Source organism: Pituophis catenifer, unplaced genomic scaffold (genome assembly GCF_029215685.1).
Source record: "Pituophis catenifer annectens isolate HBS135680 unplaced genomic scaffold, rPitCat1.0.hap2 SCAF_17, whole genome shotgun sequence".
Classification (NCBI taxonomy): Eukaryota; Metazoa; Chordata; class Lepidosauria; order Squamata; family Colubridae; genus Pituophis; species Pituophis catenifer.
In genome coordinates, this window is record NW_027256897.1 from 6,993,238 (window position 1) to 7,014,069 (window position 20,832).

Here is a 20,832-nt window from a genome sequence, read left to right on the forward strand (position 1 = left end):
ATAGCAAAACAGACAAAACAAGAGGCAGAACGAGAAGAAAAATCCTGCAATCTGCAGATCGGAAGTGCTTTTAACAAATGACGTTGAAGCTGGTATGCTCATTTCCTCCTAATATATATATTCTCTCTAGACAGAGATATATTTCTCCGTCTCTCCATCTCTGTGTTTGTGTGGTATATGTGAGAGAGAGGGAGAGAGAAAGGGGGAAAAGGAGAGGGAGGGAGAAAAAGAGTGGGTGGGGAGAGGGAGAGGGAGAGGAAGAGAGAAAGGGAGGAGAGAGAGAGGAAGAGAGAAAAAGGGAGGGAGAAAAAGGGACTGGGGGAGAGAGAGAGGGAGAGAGAAAGGGAGAAAGGGAGAAGAGAAAGAGGGAGGGAAAGAGAGAGGGAGGAAGAACATTTTCCTATGGAAAGAAGTCATGCTAAGTATAACTTTGTGTGCTGCCAGAAAAGGCAATGGAGATTTGTGAAGGAGTGCCTCGAGAATCACAACTAGCTTGTAAATTCTTTTTCTTCTTCTTCATTCCCGACTCTTAAGTTGGCTAAACTTTGCTCAACTTCACAGATGTCTTTTTTTCCTACGACCGGCTTCGTGATTCAGTTCCTCTTTACATGCTACTTACATGTACATCCTCTACAAGCCTACTTCTGGACTATACGAAGTAAATTTTTAAAAAAACTAGGTGCGGGACTGGGTGAAAGGTGTATGGATTAGCATACAAGTGTAGACCCCAGAATTCGTAAATCTTTTTTGGAAAAACCATGGATTTAAATCTTCTTTTGACAGCCTGATAACGAATGCGGGAAAGGGTGGCCCAGTCCTTCTCCTCCTTCCTGCGCAATCTAACTAACTGAGTAATCTTAAAACCGGAGTCACGAGAAGCAAACGTTCTTGATTGTGACTGATAGGGCAACCAGGGTTTCACAACTGTGATGAAATTCTAAGGCGGGTTGAAGCAAAGCAATGACCAGTGCAGTGAACTCCCATTTGATGGTTAGAGTGCAAGCTACTTCTGCTGCCTGCTGGCTGCCAGCAGTTTGGCAAATTGAATCTCACCAGGCTCAAGGTTGACTCAGCCTTCCATCCTTCCAAGGTGGATAAAATGAGGACCCAGATTGTTGGGGGCAAGAGGCTGATGCTGTAAACCGCTTAGAGAGGGCTGGAAAGCACCGTGAAGTGGTATATAAGTCTAAGTGCTGATGCTGATGAGCCGTGGTGGTGCAGTGGTTAGAATGCAGAATTGCAGGCTAACTCTGCCCACTGCCAGCAGTTTGATCCTGACCGGCTGAAGGTTGACTCAGCCTTCCATCCTTTTTTTGAAAAAAGTTTTTTTATTTTATTTCTTATAAATATATTGTAAATCTACATTCTCTTATCCATAATACATATACATATATTTTCTAAAGAAAAACAAATTCTTTTTAATTATATTCAAGGTTGCTCTTCTACCCTTTCTTCTCCCTTATTTTACAACAATCCATCCTTCCATCCTTCTGAGGTTGATAAAATGAGGACCCAGATTGTTGGGAGCAATATGCTGACTCTGTAAACTGCTTAGAGAGGGCTGTAAAAGCACTATGAAGTGGTATAGAAATCTAAGTGCTATTGGTATTCCTATTGATGGATGCTGCTTGCATTTAAAACAAAAACAATCCCTATATTATTCCAGGAATCCATATTTTGTCCACATTTATTAAACAAGTCAACCTGGAGCTTCGGTGACACCTGAAAGAGATCAATAAGCATGATCATTTCAGGTGGTCATATCTGCAAGGATGCAACAGTGGAGGACATCAATCACTGTTCTGTCTTTGTGAAGTTTAGAGATGTGCCCATGGACCGTTTCTGAAGTGCAGAACAGGGAAGCAGTTCTAGGAAGGACCTAGCAATCTAGGAAGGGCCCTTTATAGATTCTTCTTTTTTTAATTTTTTTTAGGATAATTTAGCCTTTGTGCATGTAGATTTGAGATCACCTGGAAAAAGCTCGCGTGAATACAAGTTGGCAGAGCTGGGAAGAACTTCTAGAACCCAACTTCTAGAGCCCTGGTAGCGCAGCAGACTAAAGCACTGTTATTAACATCAGCTGCCTGCAATTACTGCAAGTTCAAATCTCACCAGGCTCAAGGTTGACTCAGCCTTCCATCCTTTCTAAGGTAGGTGAAATGAGGACCCAGATTGTGGGGGCAATAAGCTGACTTTGTATAAAAATATACAAAAGGATGAAGGCTGTTGCTTAACGCATTATAAGCCGCCCTGAGTCTCTGGAGAAGGGCGGCATATAAATAAATAAAAAAAACCTTCTGAAAGCAGAAGAGAAAAAAAAAACAACCCCACAGTTCTGTGGGAAAGCTTTGAATGTCTCCAGGGTTGGTTCGTAGGACCTGTTTTGCGCAGCTCAGAGGTGTGCAACCCCGCCCAGGTGCTTGCTGAAGACATAGATATTGCTTCAGACAATGTCTCAATAGAGTCAAAGAAAGCACTGGAGCACGCTAGAAGAAGACAGGGATGAAGCTTGCCTGGACTTCAGAGGGCCATCTGCTGATCTTTTGATCTTTACCTGCAATTGTCTTATCGTTCTCCTGGACCCTACCTACCTGGAGGAAATGAGCCGATGAAATGTTTTGTTCCTCTCATCCTGAAAACAGCAAGGATCTTCAAGGAAGAAAGACCAGGCATTTACAGCTGAAGTTCTTGTTGGGTGAATTGCACAGTGGAACACCTGTTCGACATGATTTGTGGTGGAAACCAAGTCAAAGACAGTGATGAAGAAGAAGGAGGAAGAGGAGGAGGAGGAGGAGGCGGACGACTACCCTTTAGCATCACTTATTGTTGGAATAAAGGAAAGGAGCACCCGGATTTCTGTAGAAACGGTAAAAATCAGTCATTTGACACCATTGGTGGAAAACATGGTGGTAGCCATAATAACGTTAACCTGTTTTGGGCTTTTTAAAAATCATTTAATTTAATCTTCTGTTTGAACGGAGAGCAGCTTTTATGAACAAAAGCATTAAATGAAAATCATTATCCCATCGTACGAGCTGGAGTTAAGCTAAGGATGGAAATATTTGTATCAACGTAATTAGAGCCTCTCTGGTTACTTTCTTAAATGCAATTTGATGGAGTCTGTGATGTATCTGTTGTTTTCATGCTTTTGGGATCTCAGCAAACTGCCCTATGTCAATATTATGCAATCATCATCCTCTTTTAATGACCCCATAATCCCTTGCGGGGTAGAGTCTGGGTAGAGCTGAGTGTTTACTGGCCAGATGCCCTTCCTGTTGCCGGTACGGAGTTTTGTTCAGCAGATACATTCTCAGAGAAATATCTGCCTCTACCTAGGATCAAACTCATAGCTTCCTGATTGTGAGGCAAGAGCTCCAACTCTAGGCCACCGCACCACTTGTCAATATCATGCAGTGTATGGCCCAAATCTGATTGTGTTCATTTAGTGACCGTTTGAAGTTACGACGGCACTGAAAAAAGTGACTCGTGACCGTTTTTCCACACTTATGACCATTGCAGTATCCCCATGGTCCTTTGATCAAAATGCCTGGCAATATTTATGACAGTTGCAGTGTCCTGGGGTCACAGGATCCCCTTTTATGACCTGACAAAGTCAACCGGGAAGCCAGATTCACTTAACAACCACGTTACTAAGTTAACAACTTCAGTGGTTCACTTCGAATTCGCCCCATTTTTACCACATTTGTTATGTGGTAAAAACGGGGCGAATTCATTTAACAAATGTCTCACTTAGCAATGTAAATTTTGGGCTCGATTGTGTGGACGGAAGTCAAGGACTGGATAAAATCCACAAATGATTAAAATTTGAAATAGGCTACTTTCAAAGTTTTTGTTAAACCAGCCACAAAAAACCAGAAATTTTGTTCATTTTTTTTTTTTTTGGTGCTAAAAAAAGGTTAGCATTTCCTTTACACGGAAAAGATTTCGAGTTCAGCTCGTGGCATTGCTAAACGGCATTAAAAAACAATATGTAATTATGTCACATTGTTCCAGGATGAGACAGTTTTAATCTATCTCTTTCAAAAGGAAGCTTTTGTCAAAATCCATGAAACATATCATGCCTTTGGAACAAAATCATTCTTTTTTTTGTGTGCTTCAGTCTTGCTCATCTTAAACATATATTAGCAAATACATCTTTAATATGCTTGTCATTTCCCCAACGCGCTTAAAATATCCTTCCAAACATTTCCTGGAGATTCACGGATGTGCACAACGCACGATTTCTCCTCTGCAGCATTAGCAATGTTTCCCAAAAGCATCACTTGATAAACAACGCAAAGCTGAATGTGTAGATGTTCTGTCTTCCAAATTTTATCCATTAACTCTTTCCCCCACCCCTCCTCTCCCCAAATCTGTCGTGCTGAAAATGCATCTGGAAATCTGAATCTTAATGGGAATTGACAATCACACAAGACACAGAAGTGGGTAATTTGGAATGCCAGTGCTGTGAAGACATTTCAAATTAAGCTTCGGTTTGGCAGACAGAAAATAGTTGCGTTGGCTGGGTTTAGCCTGTCGCGCTAAGCCCCGGCTTACTCGATAAGCCAGAATGATCTTGATTAACCTATTGCACCGAGCCAAAGATGGGGTGTGCTTGAGTTTTGCCTGAGTGTGTTGTGTGAATCCAAGTGTCATGCTTTTGCAAAGCATGTCCCAAAGGATTTTTTTTTTTTTCAAGAGGCAACTGGACTTGCCTTGTTTTTCCTTGAAGACGTTTCACTTCTCATCCAAGAAGCTTCTTCAGTTCTGACTGAAGGGTGGGGAATGGAAGGATTCAGTCCAGGGGTGAAATTCACTTACGTTTCCTACCGGTTTGCAAATGTGTGCACGCCGTGCACACACTCGCTTCGCTCGCCCATGCCGTCGTCCTCGCATGCGCAAAGCCTTCTGCACATGCTCAGAGGCTGAAAATCATCGCAAAAAAGGGACATCATGACGTTCGCATGAGTGGGGCGGGGCTTCGTGCAGTCGGCCCTCCCGGATCGCGCGATCCGGATAGAACCGGCTGAATTTCACCCCGATTCAGTCAGAACTGAAGTCAGAGCTGAAGAAGCTTCTTGGATGAGAAGCGAAACGTCTTCAAGGCAAAACAGAAAGTCCGGTTGCCTCTTGAAAAAAAAAAAAAAAAGCACCATTCGGACAACCGAATGACCCGAATGACTGAGGACCTCCATAGATATTTGTAAACCGTGATTGATGGCCTACGGCGAATTGTGGCAATTGATGGACTGTGGTTTAACCTGCCAACGTTGAACGATTCATTTTCCCAACGGTTGCATTGCAGACATTCCAAATGGAGAAGTTCTTATGGTGGTGACAGCTTGCAAACCCCGTGGGTCTCTTCCTCCTGTCGTCATGAATTCTTGGGAAGAGAAACTGAAAACTTTGGGAATAGAGGTGAGCCTTCCAGTCTTGTTGAAACCTGCAACGCAAAATCAGAGCTTTTAACAGATTCCCATTAGACGCCACATTTTTTTTATGTCCTGCGTGCATGTACATACATGGGTTTTGGTGCGGTATGAGACATGCCTGGAACTGGTTCATCTTCCTCCGAGCTGACATCTGGAGAGATAGCTGGGGGAGTGTCCGGGGGAGTCATCACACTGGAAGGGGGAACTATGGCCCTTTTATGACTTGTGGGCTTCAACTCCCACAATTCCTGAGCCAGCATGGGGGACCATGGGGAACAATGGCCCTTTCATGACTTCAACTCCCAGAATTCTTGAGCCATGGCCAGCCATTCTGGGAAGTCTACAAGTCCTTAAAGGGGCCATAATTGGCCACCCCTGTCCTATAGTGACAGATTCGCTGATGGATATGTTTAAATGCCTCCAGGGAAGGTAGGAAAGGGAAGCTCACCTGAGACTCTCTGTTACCTGCCTAAGCAGGGGGTTGGACTAGAAGGCCTGCAAAGTCCCTTCCAACTCATTCTATTCTATTCTATTCTATTCTATTCTATTCTATTCTATTCTATTCTATTCTATTCTATTCTATTCTTCCATTCCACTTTCTATTTTCTATTCTATTCTATTCTATTCTATTCTATTCTATTCTATTCTATTCTATTCTATTCTATTCTATTCTATTCTATTCTATTCTATTCTATTCTATTCTATTCTTCCATTCCACTTTCTATTTTCTATTCTATTCTATTCTATTCTATTCTATTCTATTCTATTCTATTCTATTCTATTCCATATTCCATATTCCATATTCCATATTCCATATTCCATATTCCATATTCCATATTCTATTCTATTCTATTCTATTCTATTCTATTCTATTCTATTCTATTCCATATTCCATATTCCATATTCCATATTCTATTCTATTCTATTCTATTCTATTCTATTCTATTCTATTCTATTCTATTCTACTCTACTCTACTCTACTCTACTCTACTCTACTCTACTCTACTCTACTCTACTCTATTCCTTATTCTATTCTATTCTATTCTATTCTATTCTATTCTATTCTATTCTATTCCATATTCCATATTCCATATTCTATTCTATTCTATTCTATTCTATTCTATTCTATTCTATTCTATTCTATTTCTGTTTCTGTTTCTGTTTCTATTTCTATCCCTATTTCTATTCCTATTCCTATTCCTATTCTATTTATTCTTCCATTCTCTTCTCTTCTCTTCTCTTCTCTTCTCTTCTCTTCTCTTCTCTTCTCTTCTCTTCCCTTCTCTTCTCTTCTCTTCTCTTCTCTTCTCTTCTCTTTTCCTCTCCTCTCCTCTCCTCTCCTCTCCTCTATTCCATATTCCATATTCCGTATTCCGTATTCCGTATTCCGTATTCCATTCCATTCCATTCCATTCCACTCCATCCCATTCCATTCTTTTATTCAACAGCTCTTATCCCAAGTACATTTCCCATGATGTTTAGTCCAAATCTCCTCCTCCGGTTCTAGACACGAGTCTGATGGTGTGCAATTATCCAAACAGGTGACAGAAGACCAGTGGGAAACTTTGATACAACGAGCTGTGCTGGAGCCAGAAATGAGAACGTACCTATCGTACAACTCCAGAGGAATAAGAATGGCCATTGCTGCAGTAAGAACCTCATAGAGAACTATGGGGAAAACATTTGGGGCATGAAGTGCTCTGTTGGTGACAAAGGGCTACACAGGTAGTCCTGGACGTACAACAGTTGATTTGGTGACTGTTCGAAGTTACAACATCACTGAAAAAAGCGACTTATGACCGGTTTTTATACTTATGACCATTGCTGTATCCTCATGATCAAGATTTTGGGCTAATGTGGGCTGAATCTCTGTCTGTCTGTCTGTCTCTCTCTCTGTCTATCTATCTATGTATCTATCTATCTATCTATCTATCTATCTATCTATCTATCTATCTATCTATATCTGTCTATCATCTATCTATCCATATTTATTTATTTATTTATTTATTTGTTTCAATTTTTATACCGCCCTTCTCCAATAGGACTCAGGGCGGTGAACAGCCAAAGTAAAAAACAGGACATACAAAATTTAAAAACAGTTTAAAATAATTAAATATTTTGGCCGTAAATTAAAACAACCCAATTTAAAATCAATTTAAAATTTAACTCAAGCCAGCCCAGCTAGTTGAAATAAATAGGTATCTATCCATCCATCATCTATCCATCTATCTATCTGCCTATCTATCTATCTACCTATCTATCTGCCTATCTGCCTGCCTGCCTGCCTGCCTATCTATCTATCTATCTATCTATCTATCTATCTATCTATCTATCTATCTATCTCTATTATCTTTTTCTCTCTCTAGTATCTCTATCATCTCATCTCTCTCACTCTCACTCTCTCTCATCTCTATCATCTATCTATAGTATTTATCTCTAACTATATCTTAGTCTATCTATCTATTATCTATCTGTCTATCTATCTATCTATCTATCTATCTATCTATCTATCTATCTATCTTTTCTCTCTCTCTCTAGTATCTCTATCATCTCATCTCATCTCTCACTCACTCACTCTCTCTCATCTCTTTCTATCATCTATCTATAGTATTTATCTCTAACTATATCTTAGTCAGTCTATCTATCTTTCTATCTCAAACTCGTATGTCATTCACCTTGCCAATGGTGACTCTTTTAATCTTTTCAAGAATAAATATTGCTCTTAATTGCTCTTAATGCCTGAACTAGCCATGTTGGCACCATCTCTGAGATGGATGGTACCTACACTTAATAAATTAAGAAGCAAATAAGTACATAACTATTATTATCATTGGTTGCACAGTCAGCCAAATATTGAGACCAGATTTGGCATTTTTATTTCCCTCTGTTATTATTATTTCTGAGAAAAGAGCTGCTGACTTCATCTCTTTCATTTTCAGATTGTCTACGTGACTCTTTGGATCAACCTTTATTCCGTCCTGCAAATTTTTTCGGTTGGACAGTCTTGGAAAGTCAGTGTTTTGGTCACTGTTGTTGCCTTGCTGGCTGCTGTGGCCATCCTAATCATAATTCATCACTATCAAAGAAAGGTAAGATGGGACTAGATTGTATCCAGTTGCCATTTCCATTTTTTTTTTTTTTTTGTCGTTTAATGACCCCGTAATCCCTTGCATCGGGCTGGAGTCAGGTGTTCTGTCCCCGTACCACGCACACCCCCCCACAGACGGCCCGGAGTTAATAAGCCACACGACAAAACTCTTTGATGATAAAGCTGGCAGCAACCCAGTGGCTAGCTGCCAATTCAGACTTTACTCACACAAAACAAAGATTAGACTGCCAGCATTCCGATAAAACAGGCAGAGTGTCAATAATACAAGGATTAGTCCAAATGCAGTCCGATAAAGCAGGCAAAGTCCAGTAACGCAGAGATCATGGAGTATTTCCAGTTTTTGCTCGTCACAAACTGAACCGGCCACCACACCCATATTTATACCCTGTGGGGTGTGGTCCAGTGACAGCTAATCTCTGGCACGCCTTCCCCTCTGCTGTGCACGCTTCTCCCTGCACCTCTGCCGAGGGTCCAGCCAGCACTTATCTCCTTCGTCACTGTCTACCTGTGGCTGCGGGGACGTTCTTGGCTCTGAGCCTATCATTTGGCCTTCGGTGTCCTCCAGAGGCATTGCCAGAGAGGAGGGTCCTGGAGAGGGAGGCCTTGCCAACTCCTCCCCCTCACTCTCAGAGTCTGCATCTGTCGATAGGCCTGGCTCAGGCAACGGAGCCACAACATCAGGGCAACTGAATGGAGCTGAGTGTTTACTGGCCGGATGCCCTTCCTGTTGCCAGTGCGGAGTTTCATTCAGCAGATATATTCTCATTATGCCCAGAGAGAGAAATAACTGCCACTACCTAGGATTGAACTCACAGCCTCCTGATTGTGAGGCGAGACCTCCACCTCTAGGCGCACCACTCATCCACTTGAGGAATGGATATTTCTTGTGCGTATATTTTTTTTCCTTCTTTGACCATGCTGTTCTGGGTGGCTCCTTGCTATTGGTGAGCAACAGATGGAAAGAATCAAGATCTATCAAGTGACAAAGAGGTTTGGCAGGAATCCCACGCGTGGAATGCTTAAAACAATGCTTGCTTTAATCTCAGAAGTTGATATCAGTACATTCTACGATACCGCATTGATCCTGCTGTTGTAGTAGTCATGCATGAATCATGTTTGGGGATTTTAATTTCTTCTGTATGTCTTGTGATTTCAACTCTCTTGGCCTGCTCTATTGGGAGAACTCTTAAAGGCATGGGAAAAAAATATTTCCCTGGGGTTAGAATCATTATGTCTTGGACTGTGGGGTCCTTGGTAATATTTCATTACCAAATAAGGGAACTTCATCAGCATACAATGTATTGGAAGAACCAGAGGGGGGTTTCAGCAGGTTCTGACCGGTTCTGGAGAACTGGTAGTGGAAATTTTGAGTGATTCGGAGAACTGGCAAATACCACCTCTGGCTGGCCCCGTCCCCATCTATTCTCTGCCTCCCAAGTCCCAGCTGATTGGGAGGGAATGGGGATTTTGCAGTAACCTTCCCCCGGAGTGGGGAGGGAATGGAGATTTTACAGTATCCTTCCCGTGGAGTGGGGAGGGAATGGAGATTTTACAGTATCCTTCCCCTGGAGTGGGGAGGGAATGGGGATTTTGCAGTAACCTTCCCCTGGAGTGGGGAGGGAATGGGGATTTTGCAGTAACCTTCCCGTGGAGTGGGGAGGGAATGGAGATTTTACAGTATCCTTCCCCTGGAGTGGGGTGGGAATGGAGATTTTGCAATATCCTTCCCTCCAGGAGTGGGGTGAGAATGGGGATTATGCAATATCCTTCCCCCAGGAGTGGGGTGAGAATGGGGATTATGCAATATCCTTCCCCCAGGAGTGGGGTGAGAATGGGGATTTTGCACTATCCTTCCCCCTGGAGTGGGGTGAGAATGGGGATTATGCAATATCCTTCCTCCAGGAGTGGGGTGGGAATGGGGATTATGCAGTATCCTTCCTCCAGGAGTGGGGTGGGAATGGAGATTTTGCAGTATCCTTCCCCTGCCACGCCCACCAAGCCACGCCCACAGAACCGGTAGTAAAAAAAATTGAATTCCACCAGTGCGACAGTCCATTTCGTGACCGTTCCAACGACACTGAAAAAAGTGACATGACCATTTTTCACACCTACGACCATCGCAGAATTCCCGTGGCCACGGGTCAGATGTTGGGCAACTGACTCGTCGTTGTGACGGTTCCGGTGTCCCCGGGGTCATGTGATTCCCTTTTGCGACCTTCTGAAGAGCAAAGTCAACGGGGAAGCTGACAATTTGACGAACCGCAGTGATTCACTTAACAACGGTGGCAAGAAAGGTGGTAGAAAGGCGGGGCAAAATTCCCTGAGCAACTGTCTCTCTGAGCAACACAAACTTCGGGCTCAATTGTGGTTCGTAACTCGAGGACTACCTGTACACGCTTTCCAAAGTCACAAGTTAGAAATAAATGGATTGTTTTGAAGTAGAAACGGAATGGCCATCCGGTCAGCGGGTTGCAGTCACGTTCATCCCTCAAGACGGATGTCCTTTCAAGTGCTTTCCTTCTCTTAAAATCCTGGTTTTGTAGCCACAGCTCAATTCTTCTCGTCGTCTTCTTTTTCTTTCTCTTTAACCAGATGAATGTGAATACAGATATCAGGCTAATGGCTGCCAACGAAGCCTTCATGAAACTTGGATTCGTGGTAGGGATGACAAATATTCCGGACAAAAACTGTGCTGTCCCACAGGTATGTTTTTTGACAGGGGAATTTCCTAACAGAAGAGTAGATCAGATCAATGGTTGTCCAATCTCTTCTTGAAAACCTCCAGTGATGGAGCAACGAGAACTTCTGAAGGCAAGTCGTTCCACTGATTAATTGATTAACTGGGATTGTTAGAATAACAGAGTTGGAAGAGTCCTTAGAGGTCTTCTGGTCCAGGAGTCACCAACCTTTTGGACCTCAGGGACCACTAAATTCATAATTTTAAATCCCGCGGACCACTAATACGATCTGCCTCATGACCGGCTGGGTGGGCGTGGCTAGATGGTCATGTAGAGCCTTGATAGTACAGTGGTTTAGTGCACCCTGTTATTAACACAGCTGCCTGCAATTTCTGCTGGTTCGAATCTTACCAGGCTCAAGGTCGACTCAGCCTTCCATCCTTTCTAAGGTAGGTGAAATGAGGACCCAGTTTGTGGGGGCAATAAGCTGACTTTGTATAAAATATACAAAAGTATGAAGGCTATTGCTTAACGCATTGTAAGCCGCCCTGAGTCTCCGGAGAAGGGCAGCATATAAATCAAATTTAAAAAAAAAATGTGACTGGGTGGGCGTGGCCAACTCAATGTTACTCCCGTCAACGGGTGCCTCGCCAGCCTCTACTCACCCCTCTTCCCACCCCTCCTCGCCTTCCCGCCCGGGCTCCTTAGGGCCCCAACAGGAAGCAGTTGTTGGAGCTAAGCAGCCACCACAAGAAAAAGTTGGCAAAACAGCTCAGCTCAAATTGGATCTGACCAAGAAGGAGGCTTAGCAGAAGCCCCTCACTGAGGACTAGGAGGATACGGTTTCAAAGCAGAGGGAAGACCTGCAGGAGTGCAAAGCCAGGTACTGGCGCCTGGAGGCTCAGCAGACTGAGATGGTCAGCCAGTTCCAGGCCATGAGGCAGTCCCACTGGAACAAGGCCCTCCGACTCCTTGCCACCAGCGGCGCTTCCCTCCAGCCTTCGCCCAAAGCCCCACACCAGGAGGCTGAAGCAGACTCCAAGTTGGAATTTCTGCCCCCCCCCCAACACACACAAAAAGACCCCAAAAGGGGAGACTCTCTGCAGCAACACAAACGTTCATTGCACGTATCTGTCCCAGGGGCCGTAGCTTGAGGACCCCTGATTTAGTGCAATATAAAAAATGAAACTAATTTTTCTGCGGACCACCAAAATTTTCTCACGGTTCTAGTCCAACCCCCTGCTCAAGCAGGAAACCTTATGCCATTTCCGACAAATGGCTGTCCAGTCTCTTCTTAAAAACTTCCTGAGTTGGCGCATCCACAACAACTGGATGCAAGTCATCTGTCTACATCTATCCCATGAAACATGATAATTTTGCAACAAGAATTCCGGATTCTAAAGATAAGATATCAGTTCTTTGGAGGGTTGTAGGCGGACGCGAAGTTCTGGACGTGAGTCATTTCTTTACACAAATGATATAGCATCACATCTGTGAAATCTGTTACTTATCTGCAAGTAATTGCCGACCACTGAAGAGACAGCTGATTTTCCCAGGTGCTTTCTTGTTTATCTCTCTCCCTTCTTCTCTCCTTCAGTTGTGGTTTGTTCGTTTCGATGTTGGACCCTGCCTTCAGTCTTTGACGGACTCTCTGGCCACACTGGAGAGAAACCAGGAGGTAAGTTGTTGGGCTACTCCTTCCCTTTAAGCCTCTTAGGTGCGGGGTTGAGAAAAGAGGACACCCGAATTGCATTCCTGTCCAGCTAATTGGGTTGTGAGAGAAATAAATAACATTTGGATGCCTTAGCGCAACAGATGAAAATGCTAACTCTCCTTCCTATACCCTGAAACTTCCAGGAAGTTCAAAAAAATGAAAATGACATTTGATGTCCTCCTCTCAAGCTTCAGTCAATCCCATTCATCATCATATTTTAATGGCCCCACAATAATCCCATGCTAGGTGGAGTCTGGACAACTGAATGGAGCTAGCAAAGTGTTTTTTAATGGCTGGTTGCCCTTCCAGTCACCAGTGCGGAGTTTTGTTCAGCAGATATATTCTCATTGTGCCCAGAGAGAGAAATATCTGCCTCTACCCAGGATCGAACTCACAGCCTCTTGATTGCGAGGCGAGATCTCCACCTCAAGGCCACTGTACCACTCCTTTCAGTCAGTCCCATTACTAAACTCCACACTGCCTCTGTTCCTAAAGTCTCTACATTTTTTTTCCACACCTTTGAGGTTGACTACGGTAGACTAAGCTTAGTGTAGTGATTAAAGGTGCCAGGCTAGAAAATGTGAGTTCTAGTCCCATCCTAGTCACAAAGCCAGGTGGGTGATCTTGGGCCAGTTCCTTCTGGTCATAGCCAGGGGTGGGCTTCAAAATTTATAGCAAGGGGTTCTTTGTCCAGTTGCTGGGTGGGTGTGACCATGGTGGGCATGGCCTAGTCAGCCTCCTGCACCACAGCGAGGGGGGGGGGACGTTTTTGCCATCCCCGGGCTCCAGAAGGGCGAAAACGGCCTCCCCAGGCTCCAGAGGCCCTCTGGAGGCTAGAAACAGGCCTTCCTGAACTTCCGGTAGGCCCATTTTTCGCCCTCCCTGAGCCTCCGTGTGCGCCCTGCACTTCCCTGCATCCAAAACGGACCACGTGGGCACTCCTGGGAGGGGCGGGGTGGAGTGGGCGGGGCCAGCCAGGAGTGGGATTTGGGGTTTCTCCGAACTGCACAGAATCTTAGCTAGAGGTTCTCCCGAACCCTTGCGAACCTCCAGCAGCCCAGCCCTGGTCATAGCGTAACACCAAAATTCGCCAAGAACACGGCAGGAATGAGTCCAGGCAGTTGCCAGGATTCAAGACTGATTCAAACGTACAGACATCCATCTGAAAAGAGATTTTTCAAGATCTGATCCCTTGCTTTGGATTTGCTGCCTTCTCCTATCGCTTTTCTTTAAAATAAACCATGGCCTTTTGTTGCCAGTCGGCTCTGAAGCGCCATCTGGAAGACGTCGGCATTGTCGTCGAGACAGCTATCCTGCCAACTTGGAAAAACCAACTGAATGATTCTTTGGAAGAATCTTCACTGTTGCCAGAGACAAAGAAGAAGGGCGGCAGGAATTTCATGGCGCGCCGAGAATTCCTCCGTCTCATCCCGGACAGAACACCGGAGGTAAGGATTCCTTTCCCTTGCTTTCTCTTCCCTTCCTTCTTTGCTTGGAAGGCCAGCAAGGATCGGAATCGGAATCAGAATCAGAATAGAGCTGGAAGTAGAACCCACCCCTCTACTATATGTATTGCTACGGCATGCCTGGAAGAAATATTTTCCTCTATTTCCGTGATATAACAACCTGCAGTGCTCAGGCTGTAGTGCTTTGAGATTTGTGGTGGAAAGAGAAGCTTTTCACGGAAAGCATGTGCTATATTGCTCAAGAGTTTTGCAATAGCAATTGTTTTGAAAACGCCTGAGCTGCAAAGGATATCAGCTGCGTGACTCAGCTGGAATCCCCTTCAAGTCAACCCCTCGTTCTGAACATGCCTTTTGTTTTATATTACTTCAAATCCGCCCTCGATCCCCGAGGAGCCTGACTGATGCACAACGCGGAGCCTTTTAACAGATTTCACAGATTTAACAGAGTTGGGAGGGACCTTGTAGGTCTTCCAGTCCAACCTCCCCACCCAAGCAGGAGACCCTACACCATTTCTGACAGATGGCAGTCCAGTATCTTCTTGAAAGCTTCCATGGGTGAAGCTCCCACAACTTCTGAAGGCAACTTCTGTTCCATCAGTTGATTGTTCTGTCAGAAAATGTCTCCTTATTTCCAGGTTGAATCTCTCCTTGATCAGTTTCCATCCATTGTTCCTTGTCTGGCTTTTGGGTGCCTTGGAAAATAGCTTCCTCTCTGTGGCAGCCCCTCAAATATTGGAAGACTGCTATTGTATCTCCCCTGGTCCTTCTCTTCACTAGACTACCCATGCCTAGTTCCTGTAACTGTTCTTCATGTGTTTTACTCTCCACTCTCCTAATCATCCTGGTTGCTCTTCTCTGCATTTTTTCTAGAGTCTCAACATCTTTTTTATAGTATCTATCTATCTATCTATCTATCTATCTATCTATCTATCTATCTATCTATCTATCTATCTATCATCTATCTATATCTTTCTATCTATCTATCTATCTATCTATCTATCTATCTATCTATCTATCTATATCTATCTATCTATCTATCTATCTATCTATCTATCTATCTATCATCCAGCTATCCATCCATCCATCCATCCATCTATCTACTGGTATCTACCCTGTTTCCCCCAAAATAAGACATCTGCTGATAATAAGCCCAATCAGGCTTTTGAGCGCATGGCAGTAAGGCCAAGTACTTATTTCAGGGTTCAAACACTAGGGAAACACTGTATCTCTCTCCCTCTCCCTCCCTCCCTCCCTCCCTCCCTCCCTCTCCCTCTCCCTCTCTCTCTCTCTCTCTCTCTCTCTCTCTCTCTCTCTCTCTCTCTCTCTCTCTCTCTCTCTCTCATCTATCTATCTATCTATCTAACTATCTACCTATCTATCTCTCTATCATCCAGCTATCTATCTATCATCCAGCTATCCATCCATCCATCCATCCATCCATCCATTCATCCATCTACTGGTATCTACCCTGTTTCCCCCAAAATAAGACATTCACTGATAATAAGCCGAATCGGGCTTTTGAGCGCATGGCAATTTCAGGGTTCAAAAAAATATAAGACAGGGTCTCATTTTTGGGGAAACACGGTATCTGTCTGTCTGTCTGTCTGTCTGTCTGTCTGTCTGTCTGTCTGTCTGTCTATCTATCTATCTGATGAGAACAGTAATAAAACCTACCCTGTTTCCCTGAAAATAAGTCATCTCCTGATAATAAGTCCAATCGGGCTTTTGAGCGCATGCGCTAGAATACCCCCCCTGAAAATAAGCCCTCCCCGAAAATATTTAAACGCATGCACAGCCGGTTTCCACCATTTCCTCTGGTTAAGGTTAGGGAGACGGCAAGAGGAGCCCCATCTTGCTCCACGTGCCCCAAAATAATAAGACCTCCCCAAAAATATGGCCAAGCACTTATTTCGGGGTTCAAAAAAATATAAGACAGGGTCTTATTTTTGGGAAAACACAGCATGTCCAGTATGAACTACAAAACCTAATAAACTAAATAAACCAATGTGATTAAAAATAATAATTTGAAGAAAACCCAACAATCCTGGATAAAATGCCAGGCAGGCAAGAAATTAGCCAGGACCGAAAGGACATTGGAATAAAAATCATTGACTTTAAATTGGATTTGGGGGTTTTTTTACCTAAGAGGCAGATCAGAGACAATATGAGGATAATTTTAAATACTTTGGAATATTACGAAGCACATCCAGAAAAACAAATGGCATAGATGTTTCTCGATGCACAGAAGGCTTTTGACACCGTGAATTGGCAATTAATGATAAACCAATTACAGACTATGGACTTTGCGGGGAGATTTATAAACATGATCAAAGCAATTTATAGTAAACAATCGGCAAAGGTGATAATAAATGGAGATATGACTGAGATATGTTAATATCATGAAAGGAACAAGACAGGGATGTCCTTTATCCCCATTGTTATTTGTGTTGACATTAGAGGTATTAAATAGAAATATAAGACAAAATGAAGAGAGAAAAGGGATGAAAATTAAAAAAAGAAGAATATAAGTTGCAAGCATTTGCAGATGATTTAGTGTTTATTTTAGAGGAACCTCAAGAAGTAGGACCAAAATTAATAGAATTAATAAAAGAATATAATTAATAAAATATATTAATAAGAATATATTAATAAAAGAGAGCCTTGATAGTACAGTGGTTTAGTGCACCCTGTTATTAACACAGCTGCCTGCAATTTCTGCTGGTTCGAATCTCTCCAAGGCTCAAGGTTGACTCAGCCTTCCATCCTTTCTAAGGTAGGTAAAATGAGGACCCAGTTTGTGGGGGCAATAAGGTGACTTTGTATAAAATATACAAAAGAATGAAGGCTATTGCTTAACGCATTGTAAGCCGTCCTGAGTCTCCGGAGAAGGGCGGCATATAAATCAAATTAAAAAAAAATATGGAGAGGTGGCAGGGTTGAAAATCAATAAAGATAAAACAAAAATACTGGTGAAAAACATTACAGAGAAATAGAAAAGGGATTTAATTGAGAAATTAGATATTCAGATTACCAAGAAGGTAAGGTACCTAGGAATTCAACCAACAGCAAGATGTGTAATGATAAAGGAAGATAATTATTACAAATTGAAAAGACAAATTGAGACGGAATTGGAGAGATGGGAAAACTTACAATTATCATTAATGGGAAGAATTGCGACAATTAAGATGAATATATTACCTAGATTGTTGTTTTTATTTCAAACAATACCGATAAAATTGGGGGGGGGGGAAATACTTTGAAAATCTTAATAAAATGATAATGAAATTTATATGGCAAGGGAAAAAAGCTAGCATTTACATAAAAATGTTACAAGATGCAAGAACCAGAGGAGGGTTTGGATTACCAAACTGGGAATTATATTATCAGGCAGCAACATTATCATGGATGAAAGAATGGATTTTATTAACATAAGGCTATTGACTTTGGAGGGACATGATTTACAATTGGGTTCACATGTCTTTTTTGGTATGGGAAAAATAAGATACATAGTTATTTTCAAAGACATTATGTAAGAAATGCTTTATTGTTAATATGGGAGAAAGTTAGAGAAAAACACTACTTAAAAATACCAATATGGATTTCAACAATGGAAGTGTTAATACATCCAAATGTTATCAATATGGGAAATATTATTAGATATAAAGATGTTTTATCAGAAAAGGGGGAATTGAAAACGAAACAAGAATTAGAAAAACAAGGGATTGATATGGTTTGGTATTCACAATTGCAAATCCAAATGAGATATGAAAAAGATGCTAAGTTATATGGTTTTTACTTGGAAATGTCAGAATTGGATGAGATACTCACAGGAACAGATGAGAAAATGATTAAAAAATTGTGTAGCTGTCTACTTGGTATTAAATTAGAAGACGAACAAGTAAAAAAGAAACAATGATAGCGTGGGCGAAAAATTTTGGATATACAATAGAAACTATAAATTAACAATGGCTACAGCATACAAAGAGAATTCGTACAAAATGTTTTACAGATGGCACATGTCACCAGAAAAATTGTCAAAAATGTTTAAAGATAAATCAACTAAATGTTGGAAGTGCCACCAGACACCGGGATTGTACTACCATATGTGGTGGACATGTCCAGAAGCGAGAAATTATTGGGCAAGAATTCGAACATGGTTAGAGAAAATGACACAGCAACATATTGATTTAACATTGAACAGCTGAAGTTGTTCCTGTTGGGTATCTTACCTGAGAAAATTAGTAAAGAAAATGTATATTTGATTATTCATGTAATAATTGTGTTTGCACAAAATTGGAAAGCAGAAAAAATCCCTACAAAGGCTGAGGTAATTAAGAAAATATTAGAATGTGCAGAAATGAATAGGTTGACATGGCAATTAAAGGAAAGGAAGAAATATTACAATATATGGGGGTAATTTTATCAATGGATAGAGATTGAATATGGACAAGAAGCAGAATACAATATAAGAAATTTAGAAAGAATATGTTGTAATAAACCATGTGAAAATGTCAAAGCAAAGATGGATATATATCAAGAAAATGGTGGTAAATGTTGAATATGATGACATGAAATTTTGCACTCAGATGACCCACTGATTGAATAACGATGTACCGCTTATTTAAAAATAAAAATAAAAAAGTTGTATTTGGGGTCGTGTACAAGAATGGAGGGGGACGTGGTGGCTCAGTGGCTAAGACGCTGAGCTTGTCGATCGAAAGGTCGGCAGTTCAGCGGTTCGAATCCCTAGTGCCGCGTAACGGGGTGAGCTCCCGTGACTTGTCCCAGCTTCTGCCAACCTAGCAGTTCGAAAGCTCGTAAAAAAAAAAAATGCAAGTAGAAAAATAGGCACCACTTTTGGTGGGAAGGGAACAGCGTTCCGTGCGCCTTTGGCATTGAGTCATGCTGCAACATGATCACGGAGACGTCTTAGGACAGCGCTGGCTCTTCGGCTTTGAAACGGAGATGAGCACCACCCCCTAGAGTCAGGAACAACTAGCACCTATGTGCGAGGGGAACCTTTACCTTTAGCTTACAAGAATGGACCTTTCTTTTTCTTGTGGGTTGTTGGGTTGAGGGTGAGCTTTTTCTCATGAGAAACTCACGTTCAGCCTCCAGGGTTTTCTGATGGACCAGAATAGACTTCCTCCATTAATGGTGACTTCTTGTCTTGTTTCAGACAATGGCCCAGCAGCTCTTGACGGTTTTCAGCAGCTACTACGTCAGGCTGTTAGTCAGTGGTCAGCTTCCAGAAGTCCATGCGGGGCAGCACAAAACTATTGGCCAGAAGCCTTGTCTCTGCCAGTTTGTAAAGACGAGACTGCTGGGGAAAGAATTATCTGGATTCCAACAAAGGTGGACATTCTGTTAGCAACCAAGCCTCTCAATCATCATCAAAGACTGAAGAACCAGAAGTCCGAGGGAACGAAGAACGGTTTGCATTGTTCTCCATACAAAGGAACCATGCCTAAAAATATGTGGGTTTTTTTGGAAATGTCTGCGCCTTATCTGAGGAGAGAGACTACATTATATTTGGATCAGGATCTGCCTCTGAGTGATAAAGAAGGGTTTTTTGCCACGTGATATATTGTTTCGCTGGTCTCTGGATTGGATTTTCATGCATTGTTGGTTGCCCAGAGTCGTGACAAGGAGTTGGCAGCCGTATCAATGCTGGAAAGAAAAGGAAGGAAGGAAGGAAGGATGGAAGGAAGAAGAAAGGAAAGAAAAGAAAAGAAAGGAATGATGGGAAAGAAAGAAAGAGAAAAAAGAAAGAAAGAATAGAGAAAGAAAGAAGGAAGGAAGGAAAAGAAAGGAGGAATGATGGGAAAGAAAGAAAGAGAAAAAAGAAAGAATAGAAAGGGAAAGGAGGAAGGAAATAAATAAATAGGGAGAGAAGGAAGGAAAGAAAAGAAAAGAAAGGAATGATGGGAAAGAAAGAAAGAGAAAAAAGAAAGAATAGAAAAAGAAAGAAGGAAGGAGGGAAAAGAAAGGAGGAATGATGGGAAAGAAAGAAAGAGAAAAAAGAAAGAATAGAAAGGGAAAGGAGGAAGGAAATAAATAAATAGGGAGAGAAGGAAGGAAGGAAGGAAAGAAGGAAAAGGAAAAAGAAAGAAGGAAAAGAAAGTAGGAATGAAGGGAAAAAAGAATAGAAAGAAAGAATAGAAAGAAAAAAGAATAGAAAAAGAAAGAAGGAAGGAAGGAAAAGAAAGGAATGAAGGGAAAGAAAGAATAGAAAGAGAAAGGAGGAAGGAGGAAGGGAAATAAATAGGGAGAGAAGGAAAGAAAGAAAAGGATAAAGTAGAAAAGAAAGAAAGAAGGAAAAGAAAGGAGGAATGAAAGGAAGGAAGGAAGGAAGGAAGGAAGGAAGGAAGGAAGGAAGGAAGGAAGGAAGGAAGGAAGGAAGGAAGAAAGAAATCCCCCAGGAATTAAGAAA

General features: G+C 42.3%; 1 protein-coding gene across 1 annotated transcript; it reads left to right on the plus strand.

The window, feature by feature from the left end:
* TMEM268 (transmembrane protein 268) lies at positions 1–20,150 on the plus strand. The gene is made up of 9 exons (XM_070955745.1): positions 1–92; positions 2,643–2,867; positions 5,306–5,418; positions 6,974–7,081; positions 8,372–8,521; positions 11,134–11,244; positions 12,817–12,897; positions 14,193–14,381; positions 19,579–20,150. The coding sequence occupies exons 2-9, from the start codon at positions 2,726–2,728 to the stop codon at positions 19,768–19,770; spliced, it is 1,086 nt and encodes a 361-aa protein (XP_070811846.1). The 5' UTR covers positions 1–92; positions 2,643–2,725; the 3' UTR covers positions 19,771–20,150.
* The last annotated feature ends 682 nt before the right edge of the window (positions 20,151–20,832 follow it).